This window comes from Phyllopteryx taeniolatus, chromosome 14 (genome assembly GCF_024500385.1).
Source record: "Phyllopteryx taeniolatus isolate TA_2022b chromosome 14, UOR_Ptae_1.2, whole genome shotgun sequence".
Taxonomy (NCBI): domain Eukaryota; kingdom Metazoa; phylum Chordata; class Actinopteri; order Syngnathiformes; family Syngnathidae; genus Phyllopteryx; species Phyllopteryx taeniolatus.
In genome coordinates, this window is record NC_084515.1 from 13,145,091 (window position 1) to 13,168,673 (window position 23,583).

The 23,583-nt window shown below is 39.2% G+C and overlaps 1 protein-coding gene and 1 long non-coding RNA gene across 2 annotated transcripts; one reads left to right on the plus strand and one right to left on the minus strand.

The window, feature by feature from the left end:
• The first annotated feature begins 1,317 nt into the window (after positions 1–1,317).
• On the plus strand, positions 1,318–16,569 carry mfsd14a2 (major facilitator superfamily domain containing 14A2). Its single transcript, XM_061798759.1, has 12 exons — positions 1,318–1,609; positions 4,178–4,273; positions 6,519–6,581; positions 7,060–7,187; positions 7,277–7,391; positions 8,298–8,516; positions 9,424–9,537; positions 10,618–10,689; positions 10,780–10,892; positions 11,962–12,059; positions 12,157–12,314; positions 13,957–16,569. The coding sequence occupies exons 1-12, from the start codon at positions 1,526–1,528 to the stop codon at positions 14,167–14,169; spliced, it is 1,473 nt and encodes a 490-aa protein (XP_061654743.1). The 5' UTR covers positions 1,318–1,525; the 3' UTR covers positions 14,170–16,569.
• Positions 8,428–19,678, minus strand: LOC133489552 (uncharacterized). Its single transcript, XR_009791964.1, has 3 exons — positions 19,610–19,678; positions 10,755–10,970; positions 8,428–8,540 (listed from the first exon to the last, which is right to left on the minus strand). It is a non-coding gene; the product is annotated as an uncharacterized LOC133489552 (long non-coding RNA).
• Between the last annotated feature and the right edge of the window lie 3,905 nt (positions 19,679–23,583).

The following is a 23,583-nucleotide window of genomic DNA, read 5'->3' on the forward strand; positions in this document are numbered from 1 at the left end:
TAAAATAAATATTGTAAAGGTTGCAAGTGTTAAAATAAGAGTACTGTAAACTCTAGAAAAGTTGCAGACAAAATAGAGTACTGTAAAACCTATAAAAGCTGCATGCGTTTGAAATTACTGTAAATCGTGAAAGTTACACAAGTTAAAATAAGACTAAATTCCATCAAAGTTCATGTCACAAGACTGCTGTAAATCCCATAGAAGCTTCACAGGCTAACATTGTAAATCCCATAAAACTTGTGCAGGTTATAATAAGACTATCCCATACAAGTTGGCACAGGTTAAGCGAAGACTACTGTAAATCCTATAAAAATTGGATGGGTTACATAAGACTACTGTAAAATCCAGTAAAGTTGCAAAGGTTAGAATAAAAGTACTGTCAATCTATTGCTTACCTGTTAGTAAACAAACTGGCCTCTTACCTCACCTTTTGAGAAAAAAACCTATATTTACTACGTATTGCCATTTCCGCGTTGCATTATTGGCCCAAAAGAACCCGCCATAAACCGCCCTTTCATAGGTATTAAAATGGGTAGATACGACACGCCTTTTGAGCTGCGTGTCTCAGGCGACGCTAAGCTAGTAGGGGTAAAGTAGTCGGCGCATTCCGAGCGTGGACAGTAAAAAACAAAAATGACCAAGGATGCGGGCACTTTGTTCCACATATGGTTGTGTAAAACGCAGTACAATTACGACAAGGGAACTGGGAGGTTTTTTTTTTTTTCAAGTATAGTCAACTGTTGTGTACTGATAGTATACACTTTGGCATTGACAAAACGGTAAGCTTCATGAAAAATCGTTTGAGAAATGTGCAAATTACTCCTTAACTTCCGTGTCCATGCATTGCCTTCTAAAGGGAACAAGGACCTCCCCAACATGGCCGGTTGCGTAGGCACGTCGGTTAGCCGAGGTAATAATGTAGGGTACGTTCGGAAATTCAATCTGACGCTCTCACTGCGTTCTGGGAGTACTACAGTGTTCAGAGAGGCAGAGCGCGCTCTATTTTCTATGAATTTACCGACGAGCGTGTTGGTGATTGGCAGGGATACGTCAGTGAGTCCGCCATATTGAATGTGTCAGTTCTACCTGTAAACATCTCGGCGGGAGTGCGCTCGAAATAACCGAACGGCACGCTCCAACAACGCTCGTTTCCGAATATTCCGGAGCGTAAATTCACTCCCCCTCGGAGTGAATTTCCGAACGTACCCGTGGTCTCCCTCTTCACGCTTAACCGACTGATTTCTTTTCGGCCAATTATAAGATGAGTCGCAGCGCCGACCAATCGTTGCCCTCGACTGCTTGGACAAGGGGCGGGGCCATATTTGGTTCCGGAAGAGGGCTGGAAGCGAGGTGGTGTCGCTGTGGTGGAGAATGAGGAATCACCATCTAGTTAGCTTGCCGCTATCTGTCTTCGACTAGGTGTAATGAGCTTAGCCGTCGACATCGGCGGATCGTTCGACTCGTTTTGTTATTGAGGCGCCATGACGATAAGCTGCTGACCACCGACGATGGACATAAGCGAACAATGACGGGGGAGAAAAAGAAGAAGAAGCGGCTCAACCGCAGCATTCTTCTGGCCAAGAAAATTATCATAAAAGATGGAGGAAGTGTGAGTTAAATATTTATATATTTCCGGAAATGGATGTCGCTCGCAAAAAAATAAATAAAATAGTTGAGTTAATATTTTTTTAAAGTAACCCCTGTGGGTGCAACAGCGTTTGTTTGAGTTTTTGTTTTTCCCAAGTGGGCTAATATTCACCGTTAGCCCGGCGCTGTGGAGACACGGCGAGGCGGCTAACGGTTAGCTGAGGGGCCTAGCGATGTATGTTTGCCGTTGGTTTCACACGTCAACTCGGCTATTGTTGGGGCGTTCCCGTCCCGAAACGGAAGCAAACCTTCTGCACAGACACGCTAGCCCCCGGTCCCTTTTTTGAAGCGAGCAACCCCCCCTCCTCCTCCTTGGTGAATGTTTCGCTCGCCAAATTTAAGCCCACCCGCGAAAGTAATGGGAGACGCAAAGCTAAGCTAATTGGTTACACGTTAGCACGCAACGACACGTCGTGGCCGACTTATATCCACAACTCGGGGACAATTATGAAACTTTTAACCCGCTAACCATTTACGGAATGACCGACGAGACTACGCGCACGACGGAGCTCGTTGTCTTTCCCTGTTAGCTTAAGCACACGCTGTCAAAACATGTCTGTACAGCGTAGTACTTATGGCTAAATTTCGTACCAAGAGGCGACGAAAGGGTTCCGAAAATGTCCACATAGAAATAAACTAGAATGTTTTAGAGACTGTTGTCCCATCGTCGGCAAGTTGCGACCCACTTTCATACAAGTTTAAAAACAAAAACAAAAGGAAATGTATTGCTCGAAACTCGCCTTTGAAAACATATACGTTATGTTTTTAAACATGAAGTCACAAGCTTACATGCTCAAAAGGCCTTTGAAACCGAGGAGAACCATGACAACTGAATGAAGTCAAATTTAATTTCAAACAGTATGGCCACAAAATGTCACTGCCACTTATTTGTTTGTTTTATTTTTTTTCGGAAAGTGCAACATCAATAGTTTCTTATTTTAAAGTAATTAAGTGCAACCACACCAGTTTAACAGTGAATTACAGTGCAAGTTGCATTGTGTGCGTTGTGTGTCAGTAGACTTGCAGTAATACCCTCTCATGTGGGAGACTAGAGACAGTTGCCGATGCACTTGTCTACCATTTATTGAACAGCAACACGCATAAACGCAAAGAACATGCTCACGCGGGATCTGCTGTTGGCCACAGCTCATGTCCAGACACTCCCACGCCACTTAAATACGTTTACAATGTTTTAATAAGTTAGCGTGTTTAACGCGGGTGGCAGGGTCACTATTAACTATGCTATAAATATACCAATGGCACTTATGTAAGCAGCTGGTTTCAATGCCGCCAGAAGTTGCTTTTGCTCCGCTCTAGATTTCTCTCGATCTTCCATGGTATTGTAAATCCCCTAAATGTCACAGGTTATAGTAAGGCTACTGTAAATCTCCTACAAGTAGCATAGGTAAAAATAATAATTGCTGAGCTTACAATAATGCTACCGTAAATCCTATAAAAGTTGCACATGTAGTAAATGACCACGTTCTTGTTAAAATAATGTATGAACATATCTGGGTTTGTGGGAAGACATCTGTATCAGGACCTGTGGTGTGCAGAGTACAACTGAAATGTTGTGGCTCCCTTCCAGTGGGGCCTTCGCTTCCAATAATGCTTATTGTCCCGGCTGTGCGGGCCTCCATTATGACCCACACACTAGTGAATAGCAAAGCAGCCTATTATTATTTAATGTGGATGCTGCAACATCCATTGACAGGAGGCTGACAGTGTGTGTGTGTGTGTGTGTGTGTGTGTGTGGGTGGATGGAGGGGTTATTCACGTTAGCGACATGCGCACAAGACAGTTCAATAGCTGCTAGCGTCTTGAGTGCGTCGGTAATATATTTAACATTTTATTCAATGTGTAGTTCCTCAATTATCATTTTAATAAAATTAAGAAGTGAGTATTGATTATTTAATTATAATAAACACATTTATTTGTTGTGTTTTATCATTTTTCCCTAAAGTTAATAAAATGATTTTATTCATTTTTATTTTTCAGTCGTACATCTCATTATTAATTTACCAATTGATTTATTGTAAATAAGGAAGAAGTCAACTAAAATTTTTTAGATATTTCACATTTGTATTATTTTATTAACTATATTGCTAATTATAAATGAATAAAATAAAAAAATAGCATTGATTATTTATTATTAAAGTAAGCAATTTTGTCTATGCATTAATTTATTTTTTCTCTAAAAGTTGGTTGAATAAAATGTACTTATTTTTTTTATTCATTCGTCAATACATTATTGTAAAGGCTAAACTAAATGTATAACGTAATTATAAATCATACAATGAGAAGTAGTTTGTAGTCATTTATTATTAAAATGAACATTTACATATTTTACACACCAATCACACCATTTAATTCTCTTCTACAGATGACCTGGCCCATCTACGTTTTAATTATCGTAGTGGCTCTCTGGGGCAAAAACCTGTCCTCCTTTTAGCCAACCGCTGTGAAATTAGGCTAAAATGAAGTAAAATCGCTTTAATTTTTTTTTCTTCTTTTACGTGTGTCCGTGCAGCCTCAGGGAATCGGCGAGCCCAGTGTCTACCACGCGGTGGTGGTCATCTTCTTGGAGTTTTTTGCGTGGGGTCTGCTCACCACCCCCATGCTCACGGTAAGCCCACCATTGGGTTTAGTGGTAGTTGTCTTTCGAGTGTATTTATTTATGTTCAAGAAATTTGAGAATGTAAAAAAACAAACACAGGTGCGGGATGCAGTCACAAAATGTCTTCTGACTAGGACCGTAGCTGCTGTCACGCTAGACCTAAAGCTGCCACATCATGACAAACATACAATTATTCGTAGTTACTTGGGTGTGACAAAAAATCACCTTGGATAATGAGCCACATGCTGCGTCACCGTGTCTCCATGCAGCCGCTGTCACATTTATACTAAAGATCGAGCCGGATCGTGATCACAAACATCCAATTGTTCACAGTTCTTGATTACTTCTCGCATGAAAAAGGGAGAAATTTTACAGAGCAATTGAATGAAAGGTCCTCTGACTAGCACGGCCTCGTGATCACAAATGTGCAATTTTTGACAGTTGTAGCTTATTCCTTGCCAGGTATAAAAGAAGTCAGGAATGAAAGTAATGCAGTAAAACAAGGTCTTCAGGCGAGCAAGGCAACCGTTGTCGCTCTTATACTAATCACGTCACCTGGTAACCACAACCATATAATTGTTGACCGTTACTATGTAGCGTCGTGCTTCAGGGTTAGTGCCACTTGCTCTTCCATTGTCCTCACCCTGCGTTCAACAAACTGTACGTTTTGTTGTTGGGCTGCATCTTGTAGCGGGCTTTATTTATTTATTTGTTTATTTTTTTCCCGCCCCTCCCTTGGGACCATGAGCCAATCACAAGGCGCGTGCGGATGGCAAGTGGGCCTTTTTTTGCGTCATTAGCAGCCATCTCCAACAAGAGCCTCCACTCAGTGTGAGCCCCAAGGGGCGACGAGGGCTTCTTTCCACTATTTACCGAGAACAAAATCAATAAAAAAAATTCAAATTTGTATTTCTTTAGTTTTCTTTTCCTTTTTTTCTTAATTCACTTTAAATATTTCCTTTTTTGTATAACTTATCTTACTATTTGTGTTGCTGTTTTGCTCTCTGAAGCCACACTTATGCTTGTCATGTTCATTAAATTCTATTAACCCTATATGATTTACTTAATTTGTTCATATTTATTTATATTTGTACAGTATTTTGTTTCATTTCTTTATTATTTTTCATTAAATTGTAACAAATCAACTTAGTTTAATTGTTGCTTTTTTTCTAGAGGTGCAACAATTAACCGACAGCTAATCAAGTATCAAATTAATCAATTAACTATTTTGATAATCGATAAACCGTTCAGAGAGCTAGTTTAACTTAAATTTGTCCATATCCTTGTAATTTCACCCTCTCAGCAGTAAGTATTCTCATATTTCTGAAGTCCTCCATGAAAGCAAACTGAGTATCTTAGTGTTTGATAAAAATAAGACATTTGCAAACATCCTCTTTGACTTTGGGAAAGAATGATCAAACTTTTTGCCTTTTTTCTGACAAGTTGCGACCCAAACCAGTAACTGACTTACAATCAATTTATGTTTGTATTGTATGCCTTTTCTGCACTATTTAATAATGAAAATAACCATTAGTTGCAGCCCTACTTTTTTCTTATTGTAATTATTAAGGCCTTAAGCCAGGTTTGTCATATTCGATTACTTTTATCCAATTTATTTAATTAAATGTATTTACCGGTTTTTATTGTAACATTGTGCAGTCATGTTTTTGTTTTCAATTTTATTTTTTGTAATTACATTTTAATTCATTTTAAATGCTTAGATTGAATTTTGTTTTAATTTTACTTCTATTAACGCCTTAAACCAGGATTGTCATGCACATTTTATGTAAATCACATTTATTCTCATTTTATTTATTTATTTTAACTTAGTCATTATTTTCGTGTTTTTTGTTTTCTGTTTTAAACGTATACTATTTTCTTATTCTGTAATTTCTTTAATTCGAATTTTCTTCATTTGACTATATCACTAAATTACTTTTCATTTTACTTTCTTATTTTGTTCCTAACTTATTATAATTATTCTCATCTCTTTTTATGTTTCCAACCTATTGTATTCCCACAGCCGAGCAGAGTTTGACTTGTGTGCCTTAAAGCCAGAAGATAACACGACAGCAGTGAAGCAAACTATACGCACATGTAACGTGTGGACTCTAACCTGTGCCACCATTGAATAGAACTCCACTTACCCCTCCACCTTTCCTCTTTGCGCCCTTCATATGTGCCATTATTGTATTTGTGCCGTACTACAATCTCGAGTTAGTTCACACTGCGTCCACTGCTTGTTATTTTGCAGGTATTGCACCAGACATTCCCCCACCACACATTCCTAATGAACGGCCTCATCCATGGCGTCAAGGTAAGCAACATGTCCACAAAATAACAAAGGTTTGTGCAGATGTCTCAAGACCGGAAATAGACGCTATGAAAATTCTACATCACTGTTCTAAAAGCAAGGGTCTTATCGTGAAATGTGTCAGGGATTTGCTTATGGGAAGAGCCCAAGTCAAAACATTAGGTACAATACAAAAATACCCCCCCAAAAAATCCCAAGTATTACAAAAAGAGACGAAGATACCAAGACAAAAAGATTAGATGAAAAATACACATCTAAAAATGATATTCAAGCAAAATGTTAGAAAATATAAAGAAATAGTTGAAAAAATGCACAAATATTGGGAACATTAAATGTTTATAATTTATAAAATGGAATTTTTTTTATAAATGTTCGCCAAAATGTATAAAAATATGAGACAAAAATACAATTTATCGTGTCTATTTGTTGACTTTTCCATCCTCTGTCATCCCGCCATTATTCCGTCTTTCCTTGTCCACAGGGTCTGTTGTCATTTCTCAGCGCTCCGCTCATCGGGGCCTTGTCGGACGTTTGGGGTCGCAAGTCCTTCCTGCTGCTCACTGTCTTCTTCACGTGCGCGCCCATCCCGCTGATGAAGATCAGCCCTTGGTGAGTGAGTGTATGAGGACGGCGGGTGGCGCCACACCCCCGTACGCCAATCTCGCTCTGACCCGGCTTTCCCCCACCTCCTCCTCCAGGTGGTACTTTGCCGTCATCTCCATGTCAGGTGTCTTCGCCGTCACCTTCTCTGTCATCTTTGCGTATGTGGCCGACATCACGCAGGAGCACGAGAGGAGCACGGCGTACGGCTTGGTAAGGACATCCAATGAGATCTGATTCTAACATTCTGCCTTTTCAAAGATAATAACATTTACTATCATAGTGATATTCAAAATTGAAATTTAAATTGTTAGCTCCTCTAGTTTTACACCATGTAAAACATTAAGACAACGGACATTTGTAACAAGACTGCAGCCAGTCGGAGACGAGCTGGCGGCTAGAAAGAAGCTAAGATGGCAGTCTACATCGTCAGTTTAATGTCAAGGGAACAAAAACAGGAAGTAGCAACCTAACTAAATAAAAGCAGGTGTTTGTATTATTCAAATTTTGATGCCAGTATTTTTCTTTTTCCATCAAATGGATATCGGCTTCAAATATCTGCTATCGGTCTCCTTGACTAATAAGCGGTATTGTATCGGCTGTGGAAAAAAACAACAACTTTGTTCATCTATCTATGCCAGTGATGTATAGTGACAGCCAAAACCATTAAATGCTCTCCCATTAAATGGCAGAAGTGACAATAAACCTGTTTGCGATTCATAAGATGGAACAAGTATATTATCTTTTGTGTTCATTCAAAAAATCAAAACAGGCCCAGATTAGACATATGAAGTCCATTTGTGAGTAAATTGAGATATGATTATTTCAGTATTCGCACTTCTGACGTTGTTTGGTTGTGTACTGTGAGATGTTTGTAACGTAAAACGTGTGCCTGGGGTCAATAAAGCTTGGGAAGCATTGGTATAGGAGACCCGTAGAAGTGACAATGCAAAGGTGTCAGATAGGCCGGTCGTTATGAGTGGAAAAAAAACGAATGATTTGGCTTGAACCCAAGCGAGTAAACAAACAAGTTTGCACCACCACAATGAAGAGCAAGGCAAATAAACAGCACTCCACCTAACAACTTTTTGTGTGTGTGCCACACCCTCTTCTCCACAGGTGTCGGCCACATTCGCCGCCAGCCTGGTCACTAGCCCGGCCATCGGCGCCTACCTGTCGGTGGCCTACGGAGACACCCTGGTGGTGATCCTGGCCACGGCCATTGCTTTGCTGGACATCTGCTTCATCCTGGTGGCCGTGCCCGAGTCACTTCCCGAGAAAATGCGGCCGGCGTCGTGGGGCGCACCCATCTCATGGGAACAGGCCGATCCCTTCGCCGTGAGTCAGACCCACAGGCTATGCCTTTTTAACACAAATAAAAAATAAAAAATAAAACTGACTTACATGTTTTTCAAAATAAATAGAGGACACATTTGGCATGGATAGATGTGTAATTTAATACGGGTTAATGTTGACAGATGAGAGATTAAATATTGGAATTTCTGCTGTACACCTCACATTGCACACAAGCCCAAAAAAAACTATTGTTGATTAAAAATGTAATATTTTTGCCTGGCTTTTTTTTTTTTTTTTTTTTTACAAAATTTTAACAAAAGTTGTGAATGTTGCTTGGAGCAATTTTGTTTTAAAAATATTAACAAATAAAAAAAAAAATTACAAGGCCCAATTTCTTTTTAAAATATCAAAGTTAACAATCTTATTACATTAAAAAATTACTTAAAAGAAATAAACGTAAGCTTGTTAAATGAGCAATATACTGTATTTGAAACAAATTAACAAAAAAAATTTAACACTGTTGTTCCACAAGACAACATTTCTGAATTACTCAATAAATAATACATGGACCATTATTTAAAACATATTTTAATGTAATCTTCATTCGTGAAAATTTTATTTACAATACTGAAAACAAAACAAAAAATTCTTAATCTTTCATCCGTCCATTTTCAATTTAAAAATGTTACATGAGTCTTTTTTTTAGATAAGAATCCGCAAAAAAATAAACAATCATGTTACATTAGAAAATGTTATTCAAGAACATTAACAAAACAAAACAAAAATCATGTTCAACAAATGTTATCTTATATACGGTAGAAGGCTAGAGTGATAAATTATGATTGATGCAGAGAATCCCAAATGTTGGTCAGTGATGAAACGCGCTAGCTGCAAATGTAGGAATGTATGATTAAACGCTGTGTTCATTGTTGATGTTATCTCTTTGCAGTCTCTACGCAAAGTGGGCCAGGACTCGACGGTGCTGCTCATCTGCATCACAGTGTTTCTCTCCTACCTCCCCGAGGCGGGCCAGTACTCAAGCTTCTTCCTCTATCTCAGACAGGTAACACAACCACAACACCCAATTGACAGCATCATTGGGCGGGATGCTTGGGCGTCACTTGTGAATGCAAATACAGTACAGAAGAGCTGATGACGCTTGTTGTCTTTCAAACCAACAAACCCACCTTCACATGAAGCTCATCAATAGAGCAGCCTACGAGCAAACTGACATGACATCACACATGGGCTAACAAATATCTGCACCGTCACTTTACATAGACGCTATTAAATCATTCAACTCCCTTTTTGGCATTTACTAATAAATCTTTCTCATTTTACTTTAAATAAAAGCAGTTAATCTAAGGCACAGCTAAAGAAAAATCACTGAATGAAATAAAGCTAATGACAAACCAAGATTCCCACCAGATGGCGCCAAAGTAACACTTAATCATTGCTTTGGCCTGAGCACAAAAAGTGAATAGCCAAGCTTTTCAGCAAATAGAGGATAGGATCCCCAAAAAATTGTGAATATACAAATTTGTGAATGCTGAACAGAAAATATTTGAGGGTTCACTGTACAGCCGGCATGGTGGAGACTGGTTAGCACATCGGGCTCACAGTTACTGCCTCATAGGAGTAAAGTGTCAATTTTGAGAATTTCAGCATTTGCAACTTTGTTTACATGTAATTGATACTTTTCCAATCGCTCACGTACTGAGCTAAAAGACACTTTTTGTTCCTTCAGTTGTTCAATGGTTATGACACTTTTTTTTTCCTTTTGGCGTCCCTGGTGCCCATCTGTGACGACGTGTTTGGGGGGTAAAAGACAAAGAAAAAGCTAAACGCACTCAAGCACCAGCTGATCATTTCACTTACGTTCGAGGTTCCACCGCACTCCTCCAAGTCAGTTTTTGTAAATAGTGTTGCATAAACTGGTTGAACCAGCCTGACACGCGTTCACACACTTGCCCCCAGACTTTTGCAGGACTTCTTTCAGTATGACAAATGCCAGTGTTTGTGGCCCAAATATACGAATAGACAGAATCTACTGTTGCTGCTGTTGTTGTAGCTGTTATTGATGATGTCAACAAAGCAAGTTGACACAACGCCCTCTCACTTCTTTTATCCAAACACTCATCAGGTCATCCGCTTCTCATCGGAGACGGTGGCCGCCTTCATCGCCGTAGTGGGGATCCTCTCCATACTAGCTCAGGTCTGCAGTAATCAGTAGTCTTTATTTTTAATTTGAGTCAAGTAAGGTGTGTTCTCATGACTGACCTTTGTGTGTGTGTGTGACATCTAGACGGTGGTGCTGGGCATCTTGATGCGCTCCATCGGGAACAAGAACACCATCCTGCTGGGCCTCGGCTTTCAGATCCTCCAGCTGGCCTGGTATGGCTTCGGCTCGCAGCCCTGGTAAGTGAACGTCAACGTCAACAGCCCCCCTGGTTTCTAGTGTACACTGTACCCCAGCTATTCGTGGGGGTTAGGAACCTGCCGTGAATACAGAAAATTCATGAGTGATTGACGCCACCCCCCAAAAAAAGTTTAGAATTGCCTATAGATACCACATGTTGGCGACGTACCACTACTTTTCTATTACACGGGCCGCTGGCCTGTCCTCCCCTTACTTCAACATAGTTCTTTGGCAACAAAATGCTATGAGGCAAATTAAATTTGTATATACAGTGCATTCCGTACACAAGGTAAACTCGGTGTGCTTTCCATGATTAAAAGCATTTAAAAACAACTTAAAAAAACATTTAAACAAAGAGGGGAAAAAAAGGTGGCGTCAAAGCAATGGATTTATGTTAGGGCTTTGGCCTGAGCAGAAAAACAGTGAATAGGTATTAGTTTTTTCAGCGAATAATGGTGAATGCGTTCCAAAAACTAAATCTCCAAATCACAAATATGCGGTTGGATGTTGTATATTGCTATAAGTTCTGTAAAATAATAAATAAAACACAATATAGAGTATTGACCATCCCCATAATAGACGCCATGCCCCTGTTAATCAACGAGTGTTTTATCATATCACACAACAAAATGTATAGATTTTGGAACTCTGTGCACACATAAGGCGCGCCGCATTTATAAGGCGCCCCGTCCTTTTTGGAGAAAATTTACGACTTTTAAGTGCGCCTTGTGGTCATGAAAATACAGTACCATTGTTGTCGTAGTGTCGCCGACTGCCACCAGGGGGAGGCATTGTACAAATCAACAAATGCAATTCTTTCATTAACCTGACAGCAGTCATTCCTCACCTAAGGACATTTTACTTATATGGAGCCACGGTAAGCTTGTTAATACAGTAAGAGGCCTTAATATTTATGGACCTTCTTGTAGTCGCTGCTGTTTTGGTTTGCAACAGAGTTCAAATGGGCTCAGCAGTTACTCTAGGACAGATATAACTGCGATTGTGCTGGAAGTATCGAATAAAGTGTCTTATTAGCTAATGACATGTTGTAATCCTCATGTGTTTCAGGATGATGTGGGCCGCTGGCGCTGTCGCGGCCATGTCCAGCATCACGTTCCCCGCCATCAGCGCCATTGTGTCTCGGAACGCTGACCCAGATCAACAAGGTGAGTGAACTCAACACAAGTAATTCGCAGGACGCAGCAAATGGTGATGCCCCCCCACCCCATCTGTTTGTTTCCCCCCCCCCCCCCCCCCCCGCAGGCGTGGTCCAGGGCATGATCACGGGGATCCGGGGCCTGTGCAACGGCCTGGGCCCGGCGCTCTACGGCTTCGTCTTCTACCTTTTCCACGTGGAGCTGACCGACACAGACGCCTCGGAGAAAGGCGCCAAACCTAACATGGCCAATCCCACGGATGAGGTGAGCACTAGCAGGGAATACAAATAACACACTTTGAAGTACCCCTCGAAATAGCTGAAACAGTTTTGTCTTTTTTTAATAGTTTTCTGCCCACATGTAATGATGGAAACTGAAAATGGCCAAAATAACTGTAATTTACTGCTTCAAAACAAACAAATGAATGAATTTTTTTTCATCCATGGGACTTTTTTGAGGTAATCTTGACAGTCATGCCTCCCTTTTCATGTTTCAAAGTTTAGTTGGCTTCTGGGGCTGAAATGTCTAAATATTCAAGGGGATGCTACAAATGTAAATTTTCACCAAACTGACCTACCTGTCCTTTGTAAACCAAAATGGCAGACTTCCTGTATCTTTTTGGGCATAGTGTCTTAAGATTGTTTTTTAGTGGATCTACTCATGTTTGACACACTTTCCAAATGTCATGTTGCTAAGTGAAAATGATTTCTGGGGCTTAATTTAAAAAATGTTCCAGGAAAATTGTCACCAATTTATTTATTGGTGAATTATCAAAAACCTCGAGGGGATGCGAGCCCAAGTACATTTTCACCAAAAAGCTCCGGTAAAAATCAAAATGGCTAACTTCGTGTTTTTTAAAAAAAAGATTATTATTATTTATTTGTGTGTGGGTTACTCACAACGGACAAGCCCCCCAAACCTCAAGTCGTTAAGTGGAACTGACTTCCAGGGCTGAGTTTTCAAAATGCTACTAAAAGGATACTTACTACCATGTATAAATTAACTACAAAATGTCCGCTTTTAATCAACTTGGCTGATCCTGTGTCTTTTTGGGTCTGGGTTCTTGAGACTTGTTTTGTGGGCTCAGTATGGACACGCCTATAATTTCATGTTGCTAAGTGAAACTGGCTTGGGGAGCTGAATTTAAACAATATTCATCGGGGTGCTACCAAGTATAAATTAGCTACAAAATGTCTACTTTTAATCAAAACGGCTGACTTCAAAACGGCCTGGGCTCTTGCGACTTTTTTGTGGGTCTCATTATGGACATGCCTACCAAACCAAAACTGGTTTCCGAGGCTGAATTTTCAAAATATTCATTGTGATGTTCTCAAATATAAATTGGCTACAAAATGTCAGCTTCTAATCAAAATGGCTGACATATTTATTTTTGGCTATGGGTTCTTGAGACTTTTGTTGGTCTACTCCAGTGATTCCCAACCAGTGTGCCGTGGCACATTGGTCTGCCATGAGTGATCTTCAGGTGTGCCATTGGAAATTATCAAATTTTACTTAACTGCTCAAAAAATTATTAATTTACAAGAAATACTGTCTTTGGTCCTCTATTTATGCCAGTGAGGCATAGTGACAGACAGAACAAATGCTCTTCTATTAGATTGCAGGAAGTACATATAGTAATTACTGTGTATCTGCTTATTGTGACATGTTTGTTGGTGTGCCGTGAGATTTTCCAATTGTAAAATATGTGCCTTCTCTCCATAAATGTTGTAAATCACTGGTCTACTCAATATGGACATCCCCTCCCAAACATTGTTACTCATGTGCATGGTACCAGCTTGCTAAACAACCCTTAGATGCCACATCGCCACCTAGTGCAGTGAAGGGGGTACGCAGGCGTCAACCCGATAGCTAACGTGCCTGTGCCTGTCATCAACACTCCTTCCAGAGCGCCATCATCCCAGGCCCTCCCTTCCTATTTGGCGCCTGCTCGGTGCTGCTCTCCCTGCTGGTGGCGCTGTTCATCCCCGAGCACACGGGGCCTGGAGCTCGCCCCGGCGCCTACAAGAAGCACAGCAACGGGGCTCAGAGCCACTCGCACAGTCCGCAGGGCAGCGGGGCCGAGGGGAAAGAACCTCTGCTGGATGACAGCAGCGTATAACCTCGAACCACATTTTGAACTTGTGTGTGTGTGTGTGTGTGTGTGTGTGCGTGTGTGTGTGTGTGTGTGTGTGTGTGTGTGAGAGGGTGTGTGAGTGGCGCTGGGGTTTCAATCTGTTACTAACTCGTCACATGCTGCCAGTCAGGGGGAGATACTTACCGGGGAGCCGGCAGACCACTGTAGAAACCACTCGGATCAGCTCAAAGCTCTCGTCTTCGTCTTTTTTTCGTCATCACTGCTTACTAGTGTTGCAAATGGGTGGAAAATTTCCAGTAAACTTTCCATGGCGAGTTAAGATGGGGAATTACGGATATAATAAGCATAAATAGCAACGTTTAGTTTTGTCATAAGAAGACATCAATGCCAAAAGGATAACAGTATATAATTTAAAAAACAAAACAAAAAAAAACCCCATGGCATTTCAACGGATTTATTTGTATTACGAACTTTATCAAGTTTTAAATATTTTATTGAATGACCAAAGCTTTCATTGAAGGACAAAAACCTGAATGTTGAGTTGAGAACTGCTCATGCCCCCACCAAATCCATTCAAAAACTAACAAAATACACACCCCCTCCATCCAAAAATACCAAAATTCCCATTTAACATGTAAATGAAAAAGCATCTTCTCTCAAACCTTTTAAGCCTAGCCTTAAACCGTTTCACACCACATGGTCATATTCTACTTTACTTGCATGAAACCTGCTGGTTTTAGTCAGGATGCTTAAATATAGTTTCCCCAACCATATTTGCGTTCACTAATAAGTGCCAACCTTCATTTTGTAAATTTCTGTTAATTCCTATAAATTCCCATGGAAACTTTCCAACTTTGAAAATTTTCTGAATTTTGCAACCCTACTGTTGCCATTCATTCTCATTAGAGACACACACACACACACTGACTGTACACTTTGTTGTTTTCCCCACTTTTTTAAATCAACAAATGTTGCCTTGAAGTGACTTCGGATAAATATAATAAATATATAGATTTATATGGATATTACGTAACCTGTATGACGACCGCGGTCTGAGAAGGCGCTGTAATCTGATCATATTGCTCCCATCGGAGCCCCAAAACGTCTTTTTTTTTTTTTTTTTTTTTTTTTTTAGCCCCACTTTCTGCCTTCCATCATTCATTTAACCAAATTTCCCACATTGCCTCTCTGTTTTGCCCCACTTAATGCCTTGTGCCACAATTTTGCCCCCTCTTCCTGCCTTGTTTTTGGTTTCCCCAACATCCTCCCTGGTGTTTAAAATTTATGCCATATTACTGCCCCCCCCCCCACCTTGCGCCTAAATTTTCAACTACGTCCTCCCTTGTCTCCATCACAGGTTATATTTTATGCATCTAGACTGAATACATACTAAAAATCATGACGTATTGCCATATATATGGACATATTCTATAAACTCCCATGAAAAAAAAAAAAAAAAAAAAAAGTACCCAGGACCTCTTTTAGGCCCACAACCCCCAGATTGGGAACCCTCACTCTCAAACTGGAGTCGGTTAAGCGTGATGTCGCTCAAATGTGTTAAAAAATGTATTTGTTCCAAGCTACAGTAGCTTCTTAAGCTATCGGTTAGCTTTTACGGCTGCATTTCTCTTCAGCTTCATTAACCTCTTTTTTTTTTTTTTTTTTTTTTTTGTGTCAGTGGAAAAGTTTCAAGTGCATTTCAAGTCACTCGCCAACCATATTTAACATTTGTGCCAATGTCTTTTTTTTTTTTGTTTAGTTTTTTTTGTGCTTGTTTTTGTTGTCTTAATCTGTTGTTGTTTTTTTTATCTATATAAATATGTATAGCCTTTTAAAATGGTTTGTTTTTTAGGAATGGTTTAAAAATGGGACGTCCATTTCCTTTCACATGACAAGCATTTCACTTTGGTTAGTGACATTTTTGTTTTAAATGCACATTCTTTTTCTGTCTCAGAACGTTCTAAAATGAAATGTGCAGTGGGGAGAGGGCCATATTATGGCCCCCCTGCAAATGTTTGATGCACCCCGCCATACAATTATTATTTTTTTACCTTATAACAAAAAGGGGGTGTTATATGACACCTTTTTTGACAGTAATTGTTTTGTTTTATTCATATACTGGACCAAAATGTACATTCGGAGCTACACAGTGTAAAGCCTGAGCAGACTGTATAAGTGACCTAAAATTACAGATTTTGGAAGCCTCCTTTTTTATTTTCTTTCTCTGTATGGGTGGCTCTGATTGCACATTTGAACGTACTACAAAGAAACAGAATATGAAAACTCACCCACCCTCCTCCTCTTTCTCTGTGTGCCTAAAATTAGCCAAGAAATGAGTAATGGCGACATTTAAGTCGAGGTGGTTATGATGTAAATATGGGAAACTAATGAAGCTATTTATTAAAGGTTTATTGTACAATTCAAGCGCTTCCGTTTGTTTTTGTTCAGGGTTCAAAGACGGTATTTTTGATGAGCACATTCTCACCTGGTTTGTTTCTGTTGTGCTTTTAAAAAAAAAACAACGAATGAATTGATTGCACATTGTTTCAAGTAAAAGTTAAACATTTTATTTTGACCATATTTTCATACAAATTTAAAAAAGGACAATAAGCACTTAGGTATGTCTTGTTGCATGTTAAACGTCAACATGTCATGATGAAGAGAATTCCACCATTAAAGCTAAAAAAAGATTCCCTATATACACACATAATATATAGCTAGTTAATTTTTTTTTAAATATGTATTTTTTAAATTCCTTTTTTATTTTTTATATTTTTAAACAAATATTTAAACTACTGAATTCATTTCTTTTAATCTAACCTTTTTTTAATTTATTGCAAAAAAAACCTAGAAAAACAATTCTATATATTAACTATGAAAAAATATTACTTTTGTATTTTAAAACAATTTGACTAGTTTTATTTTTATTTGATTTTTAATTGTTTTTAATTTTTGTATTTGTTTTTTTTAACTACAAACAAACCCTTTGGGGACTTACCGTAATTTCACGTGTATAATGCGCACCCATGTATAATACGCACCCCCAAACTTGACCTCAAAATTCTGGAAAATCCTTTTACCCATTTATAATGCTTTTTTACAATGCATGATTTTGCTTCTACCCATATGATCAAAATGAAGTATTATCTGTATTTTGTTAGGTTTTTTTTTCAAATAATTATTCTTAAGTTAAGCACTTTATTTGAACACGTAATACTTATTTTAATTGCTCTTAGTTTGAAATTCACAGCCCTACTTTTATTTAGTAAATGAGTAAACAAAAAGTTGTGCTCATATGTTTGATGACCCAGGCAGAATTTGTAAGATGTGTACAATTCTTTAAAGAAAACATGAAGGGCCAGGTGAAACCCATTTAATTTTATTTTAAATTAAACTGTCAACCATTTAAAAAAAAAAAAAAAAAAAAAAAACATTCTCATCAAACAAAACAACCATAAAGAAATTAATGATTGTTGTTGTTCAGTCATCAGTCGTATTTAAAAAATAAATAAAAAATTCTGCCAGGGTATGTAAACTTATGAGCACAACTGTACCTATGCAGTCATACATACACTCCTGTCATGTTAGAATGAAAGTGTAGGCCACACCTTTTTCATAACCACTAGGTGGCGGTGGTACATTAAAATGAAAGGTTACAGTTTTTTCATAACCACTAGATGGCAGCATAAATTTATAAAATGGGAATTTGTTTTTTTTCCATTTTCCCCTACACCGATGTATAATTCGCACCATTGACTTGACATTTTTTGGCGGGGGAAATGCGCATTATACATGAGAAATTACGGTACATTTTAACCTTTTATTAAACAGATTTTTTTTTTTTTAACATTGTACTTTTAATTAAAACAAGGAAAATATCTGTATATTCTTGAAACAACACCTTTTTGTATTAAAAAAATCTAACGTGATTTTAAAAATAACTGTCAGAAAAAAAAAATTATTCTAATGTATACAGTGGTGTTTGCCCCCCCCTTCCTGATTTTTTTTTTTTTGGCATGTTTTTCACACTTTGTCTCCCATCATCAAGCAAATTTAAATATTAGTCACAAGCAGAACAAATGCGCACAAAATGCAGTTTTTAAATTATATTATTATTCCAAATTCCAAACCTACATGGCCCTGTGTGAAAAAGTGATTGCCCTCTAATAACTGTTTGGGTCACCCTTAGCATCCTCAACTGCAATCAAGGGTTTGTGATGACTTGCAATTAGTCTCTTACATTGCTGTGGAGATATTTGGGCCCACTCATCTTTGCAGAATTATTGTAATTCAGCCACACTGGAGGGTTTTGAGCATGAACTGCCTTTTTAAGGTCATGCCACAGCTTCTCAATGGTATTCAGGTTAGGACTTTGACTAGGCTGCCCCAAAGACTTTTTTGTTTCACCCATTCAAAGGGGGACTTGCAGGTGTGTTTTGGATCATTGTCCTGCTGCAGAACCCAAGTTTGTTTCACCTCGAGGTCACAAACAGATGGCCAGACATTCTCCCTCAGGACTTTTTGGGAGACAGCAGAATTCATGGTTCCATTTATCACAGGTCCTTAAGTAGCAGCCCCAGACCATCACACTACCACCACCATATTTTACTGTTGGTATGATGTTCTTTTTCTGAAATGCTGCGTTACTTTTACGGCAGATGTAATGGGACACGCACCTTTTGTCTCGTCAGACCACTGAGTATTTTCCCAAAAGTCTTGAGGATTATCAGGATGTCTCCTGGCAAAATTGAGACAAGCCTTTTTGCTCAGCATTGGTTTTCGTCTTGCAATTCTTCCATGCAGGCCATTTTTGCCCAGTCTCTTTCTTATGGTGGAGTCATTAATACTGACCTTAACTGAGGTAAGTGAGCCCTGCAGTTCTTTGGATGTTGTTCTGGGGTCTTTTGTGACCTCTCGGATGAGTCATTGCTGCACTCTTGGGGTAATTTTGTTCGGCCGGCCACTCCTGGGAAGGTTCACCACTGTTCTGTTTTCACCACGTGCGGTTAATGGCTCTCACCATGGTTTGCTGGAGTCCCAAGTCCCCAGTTTCTTTAGAGCTCAGCATGATGTCTATCTTTTGAGGATCTTTTGGCCTACCCCACTTTGTCAGGCAGGTCCTTTTTAAGTGATTTCTTGACTGAGAACAGGTGTGGTAGTATCAGGACTTAGGTTTGGATTTGTTTTCTCCCTTAATAATAACAACCATTTAAAAACTGCATTTTGGGTTTCATTGTGGTTTGTCTTTGACAAATATTTTTTTCAAAACTCCTGGTCAGCCTAGTGTCTGATTTTTGTCACGATTCTCACGTCTTACTTGACGCAGCGGTTGTGTAAGGCGTCTGCACCCTGTGCCTCAAAATTGTCAAAATCACAAAAATGAGCAACACTTTTTAAAAAAACATATACATAAAATCTGCCTCGGAACAAGTGACTTTGTCGATGCCAATCAGAATATACTCACCAAAAACTCGTTCGATGTGGTGGTAAGCACACGGTGCTGCTCTGTGTTGCTGTAATGTGCTGATGTGGGCAAAATGTGCGAGAGGAGCAGCAGCTGTTTGGAGGTTCTAACCTGGGAGATAATCCTAGTTATATTCATAATAAGACTCTTAAAGGTTAAGCCACGGCTGAGCTTCATCCCATAAGCGCAATGTGTTGAAGACAATTCTTTGTTCCTTTGTTGCCTTTTTGCTGAGCAGAATTCATAAATAAAGGCCTCCTCTCTAATAGGTGCCTCGTCCAAATAATGGCCTGCTACTCTGCAGTTGAGTTTGAGCAGCTATTTGAGGAAATATGTTTGTTATTGTATGACTAAAGGCAGCATTTCAAGTAAATGCCACATACTTTCTGGAGTTGTTTGAGCCACTATGGTACTCTGCAGTTGAGTCTTGGCCAGTATTTGAGGACAATTTTTTTTTTCTTATTAAAAAAGAAATAAATAAATAAAAGGCTTCTCTCAAATAGACAACTCCTCCACATTAACGCGTCTGCAATGGGTTTGAGCCACGCTGTTTGAGCAAATCCATTATGCTAACAAACACTCAACCCAACGGCAAAATGCCATTCTTCCAGATTTCTTGGAATGAGGCGCGTAGGGCCTCACACACTTCAATGTACTTTGGCGGTCGCTTCACTTGAGGGTTCAAAGGAGGGGGGTCAATGTATTGTGATGCAGGCTTGCTGTCATAGCACGTTTACCACACAGGCTTCAATTAAGCCGCTGGCGTTCCATCACGGCTAAAAATGCGCACCTCACCCCAAGGATCCATCACGCGCCTTGTATTTTTCCAACGGTGACAGCAGGAAGGAATCTTGGCCTCACGAAGCGGGAAGGGGAAGCGAGGCCCGAGCGTAGCGCGCTGGCGTCGAGGAAGAGCCAAGGGATGAATAATGCGTGAACCTTATTGTTCTCACAGTCGGGCGGGAGAGCGTGAAGCCGACGTTCCCATGCTCCGTACGCACGCCGCACTTGACTTCCTGGCACAGGCACGAGGAACCCGCGGAGACACACGGCGGCGTCCCTGCATCTTTTGGGGTCCTCCAAGGACAAGCCCTGGGTCAACACGGGCATCGCCACTGCTGACCTCACTCAAATTGCTTTTATTTTTAATAATCATCATATTCAGCTAAAAGATGACGAAGTAAGGAAGGAATTGTCTTATAATATCCCAGCACCCATTGAAATAGTTCGAAATTCTAAACTTTAACCCCAGAAAATTATTGTTGTATTTTATCTGATATAAATAAAATTACATGAATTAAAATATGCAAACCTGAGTAGCCATATAATGGTGCAGCTTATGTGGTGTGCCTTATTTAATTATCATGTACAAATAAAATGACCAATCCAAAAATATTAAAAAGAAACAATTTAAAAAAGAATGAAAAATGAATACTTATTAATGCATGAAATAGAGTAGAATTAAATGGAAAATAAATAGATTTATTCTTCTGCTCCTTTTCAGTTTAAATTGTGTTTTCCTGTCTGTTTTTTTCTTTCATGTAATGAAAGAAATGTAACAAATAGATAAAATATACAAATACAAAAAAGAAAATAACATGAAAAATAACAGACATGAAATCAAAAGTAGAAAATATATATTTTTTTAAATCATCTGTATAAAACAATTGCAAAAACCTATGTATTTAGAAAAAATACATCAAACAAATGGTGCAAACACTTCCAAAAAATTTAAGCAGTATAAAGTGACTAGTACGATAATCTGGAACAGTGTCGGTTGTGCAAATGGTGCAGATACTTCTCAACCACATGAGTGGCCAGTATTGGTCAACAACAGATATGCAAACAGTGCAGTGTGGCGAGACTACTGTGACAACAATCTCAAGACTAAATTGGCTGTATGTTACAATGGAATTGTAAGTTAACTGTTTAAGAAGTTAACGGCAGAAGGGAAGAAGCTGTTGGAATGTCTGCTAGTTTTGGTTTGCATCGTTCGATAGAGCAACATCGGGAACATACCTAGTGAAGAAAATTGGGGGCAGCATTATGCTTTGGGGAGCTGGAAATGTGTGGGCTTTAGACAACGTGGAAGGAATTATGAACAGTTCCAAAAAGCAGTCAGTGTTAGCACAAAACCTCCAGAAATCTGCTAGAAATCAAAAAAATGTATAAAAATACATCAGGAAAAGCCTACCAGAACATAAAAAATTGGGGTTAATCACTCACATCTGTTTATTTTTATTCCCCTCTTGAAAAGACGAATAAATCCATTGAGTAGTATGAGGTTATAGGTCACATTAATGGTGGAAAACATTTTGAAATGAATTATCTTTTAAATTTGACAAAAAACTGCATTTGAACAAGGGTCTGTGGACTTTTTATTACCTCTGCATTTCATTTTGGACTTCAGGATTTCTAATTATTCTTAAGGTTAATGTTAAAGGGTTGAGATTTAAATACGTTTTAGGCGTACCTCTTCCCACTCCATTTCGGACCGACAGCGCACGGTGTTTTGGTATAGGATAACATTTATGTAGTAAATTTGTATTTCTTTGTTTTGTTTAGGTTTTTTTTTTTTTTTTACTGCATGATCTGATGTCACCTTTTCCCTCTCATTCCGCTCTGGGAACACTTTGTGCCTAGCCAGACTAAATTCAGACCGTAATCTGTGAAGATTCTCACAGGAAAATTCATGAAGCATTGTTGAAAAGCGGAAGGCGACTTTTTTTTTTTTTTTTTTTTCCACCCCTCCTGCGTGATCCCAGACAGGAACATGGAAAAAGACATTTCAGCTTTTCTCACTTGGCTGTTTTTGTTATGTTTGCAACCGTCACCTCTAGCTGCTAATTCGCTAGCTATAGTGATTGAGTTTCAAATAAGCTTTGAATCAACACAAAAAAAACACACGTCGGCTTCAGGTCGGGTGAGCTCGCGCGGTGTGAGAGGACGCGGAGGACCGTGTGAACTTGGTTCAGGCGGCCTCAGTTTAGCCTCATTATGGCTTCGGAACTATCGACGTGTTTTTGTGGCTCGCACGCAAACAACAAATGACTCATGGGCCGCACAGCAGCTCCATGCGAACGCCTTTGTTTTTGCTTCAAAGGGGACGACAGTGGGAAAGTTGTTATTATTAATCCATATAATAAATAAATTAAATTAAATAACACAATAATTGGAGGCTCTCAATCAAGCTATGCGGTCGTCCGCATATTCGTGTCAATCCATCAAAAATCAAAAGGCACGCCTTTGTAAAGTTTTAACATAAAACAAAGGATTCTGTTTGACTAAACCACAACTTTCCGCTAGCTTAATGCTAACACACAATGCAAAACGCCTTAGAAAGGCTTAAAAAAATAGCATCAATATCGCAGTTGTTGTAACCCTTTATGCAAAAGTGTATTCAGCAACACATGTAGATGAACAATGTAACAATACACACACGTTTTAATCCTCTGTGAAAAAAACAACCATTATTACTGCAGCTAAGTCTTGATCATCAAAGTCTGCGCCCTTTGCACAATGGTCATTGCGCCGGACTATTGCAATATTAGTCATTCGAACTGCTCTAAGTGCTAGAGGACTCTGCATCTTTTTGCACAATTGTCCAAAAAATAAAATAAATGTACTGGCATTACTAAATAACTAGCAACCCTTTACTGCTCAGTGACTGTTTTTTTTTTTTTTTTTGTCAATGTCTTTATGTCTCCAAAGTGTTCTGTAAATTGACTGTCTGTTGTCATACTAGAGCGGCTCCAACTCCCGGAGACAAATTCCTTCTGTGTTTTGGACATACTTGGCAAATAAAGATGATTCTGATTCTGATTCTGATCATGTTGCGCCATCAAATATTTGTATTTTATGTCTGTGTTATTCTGCCCCCTGGTGACCAAGGTGCGCACACTAGCACATTCTATTTTTGTTGTACAATACTGTCGAGTGCTATTACTCTTATGAAAAGAAATGTTACATTTTTG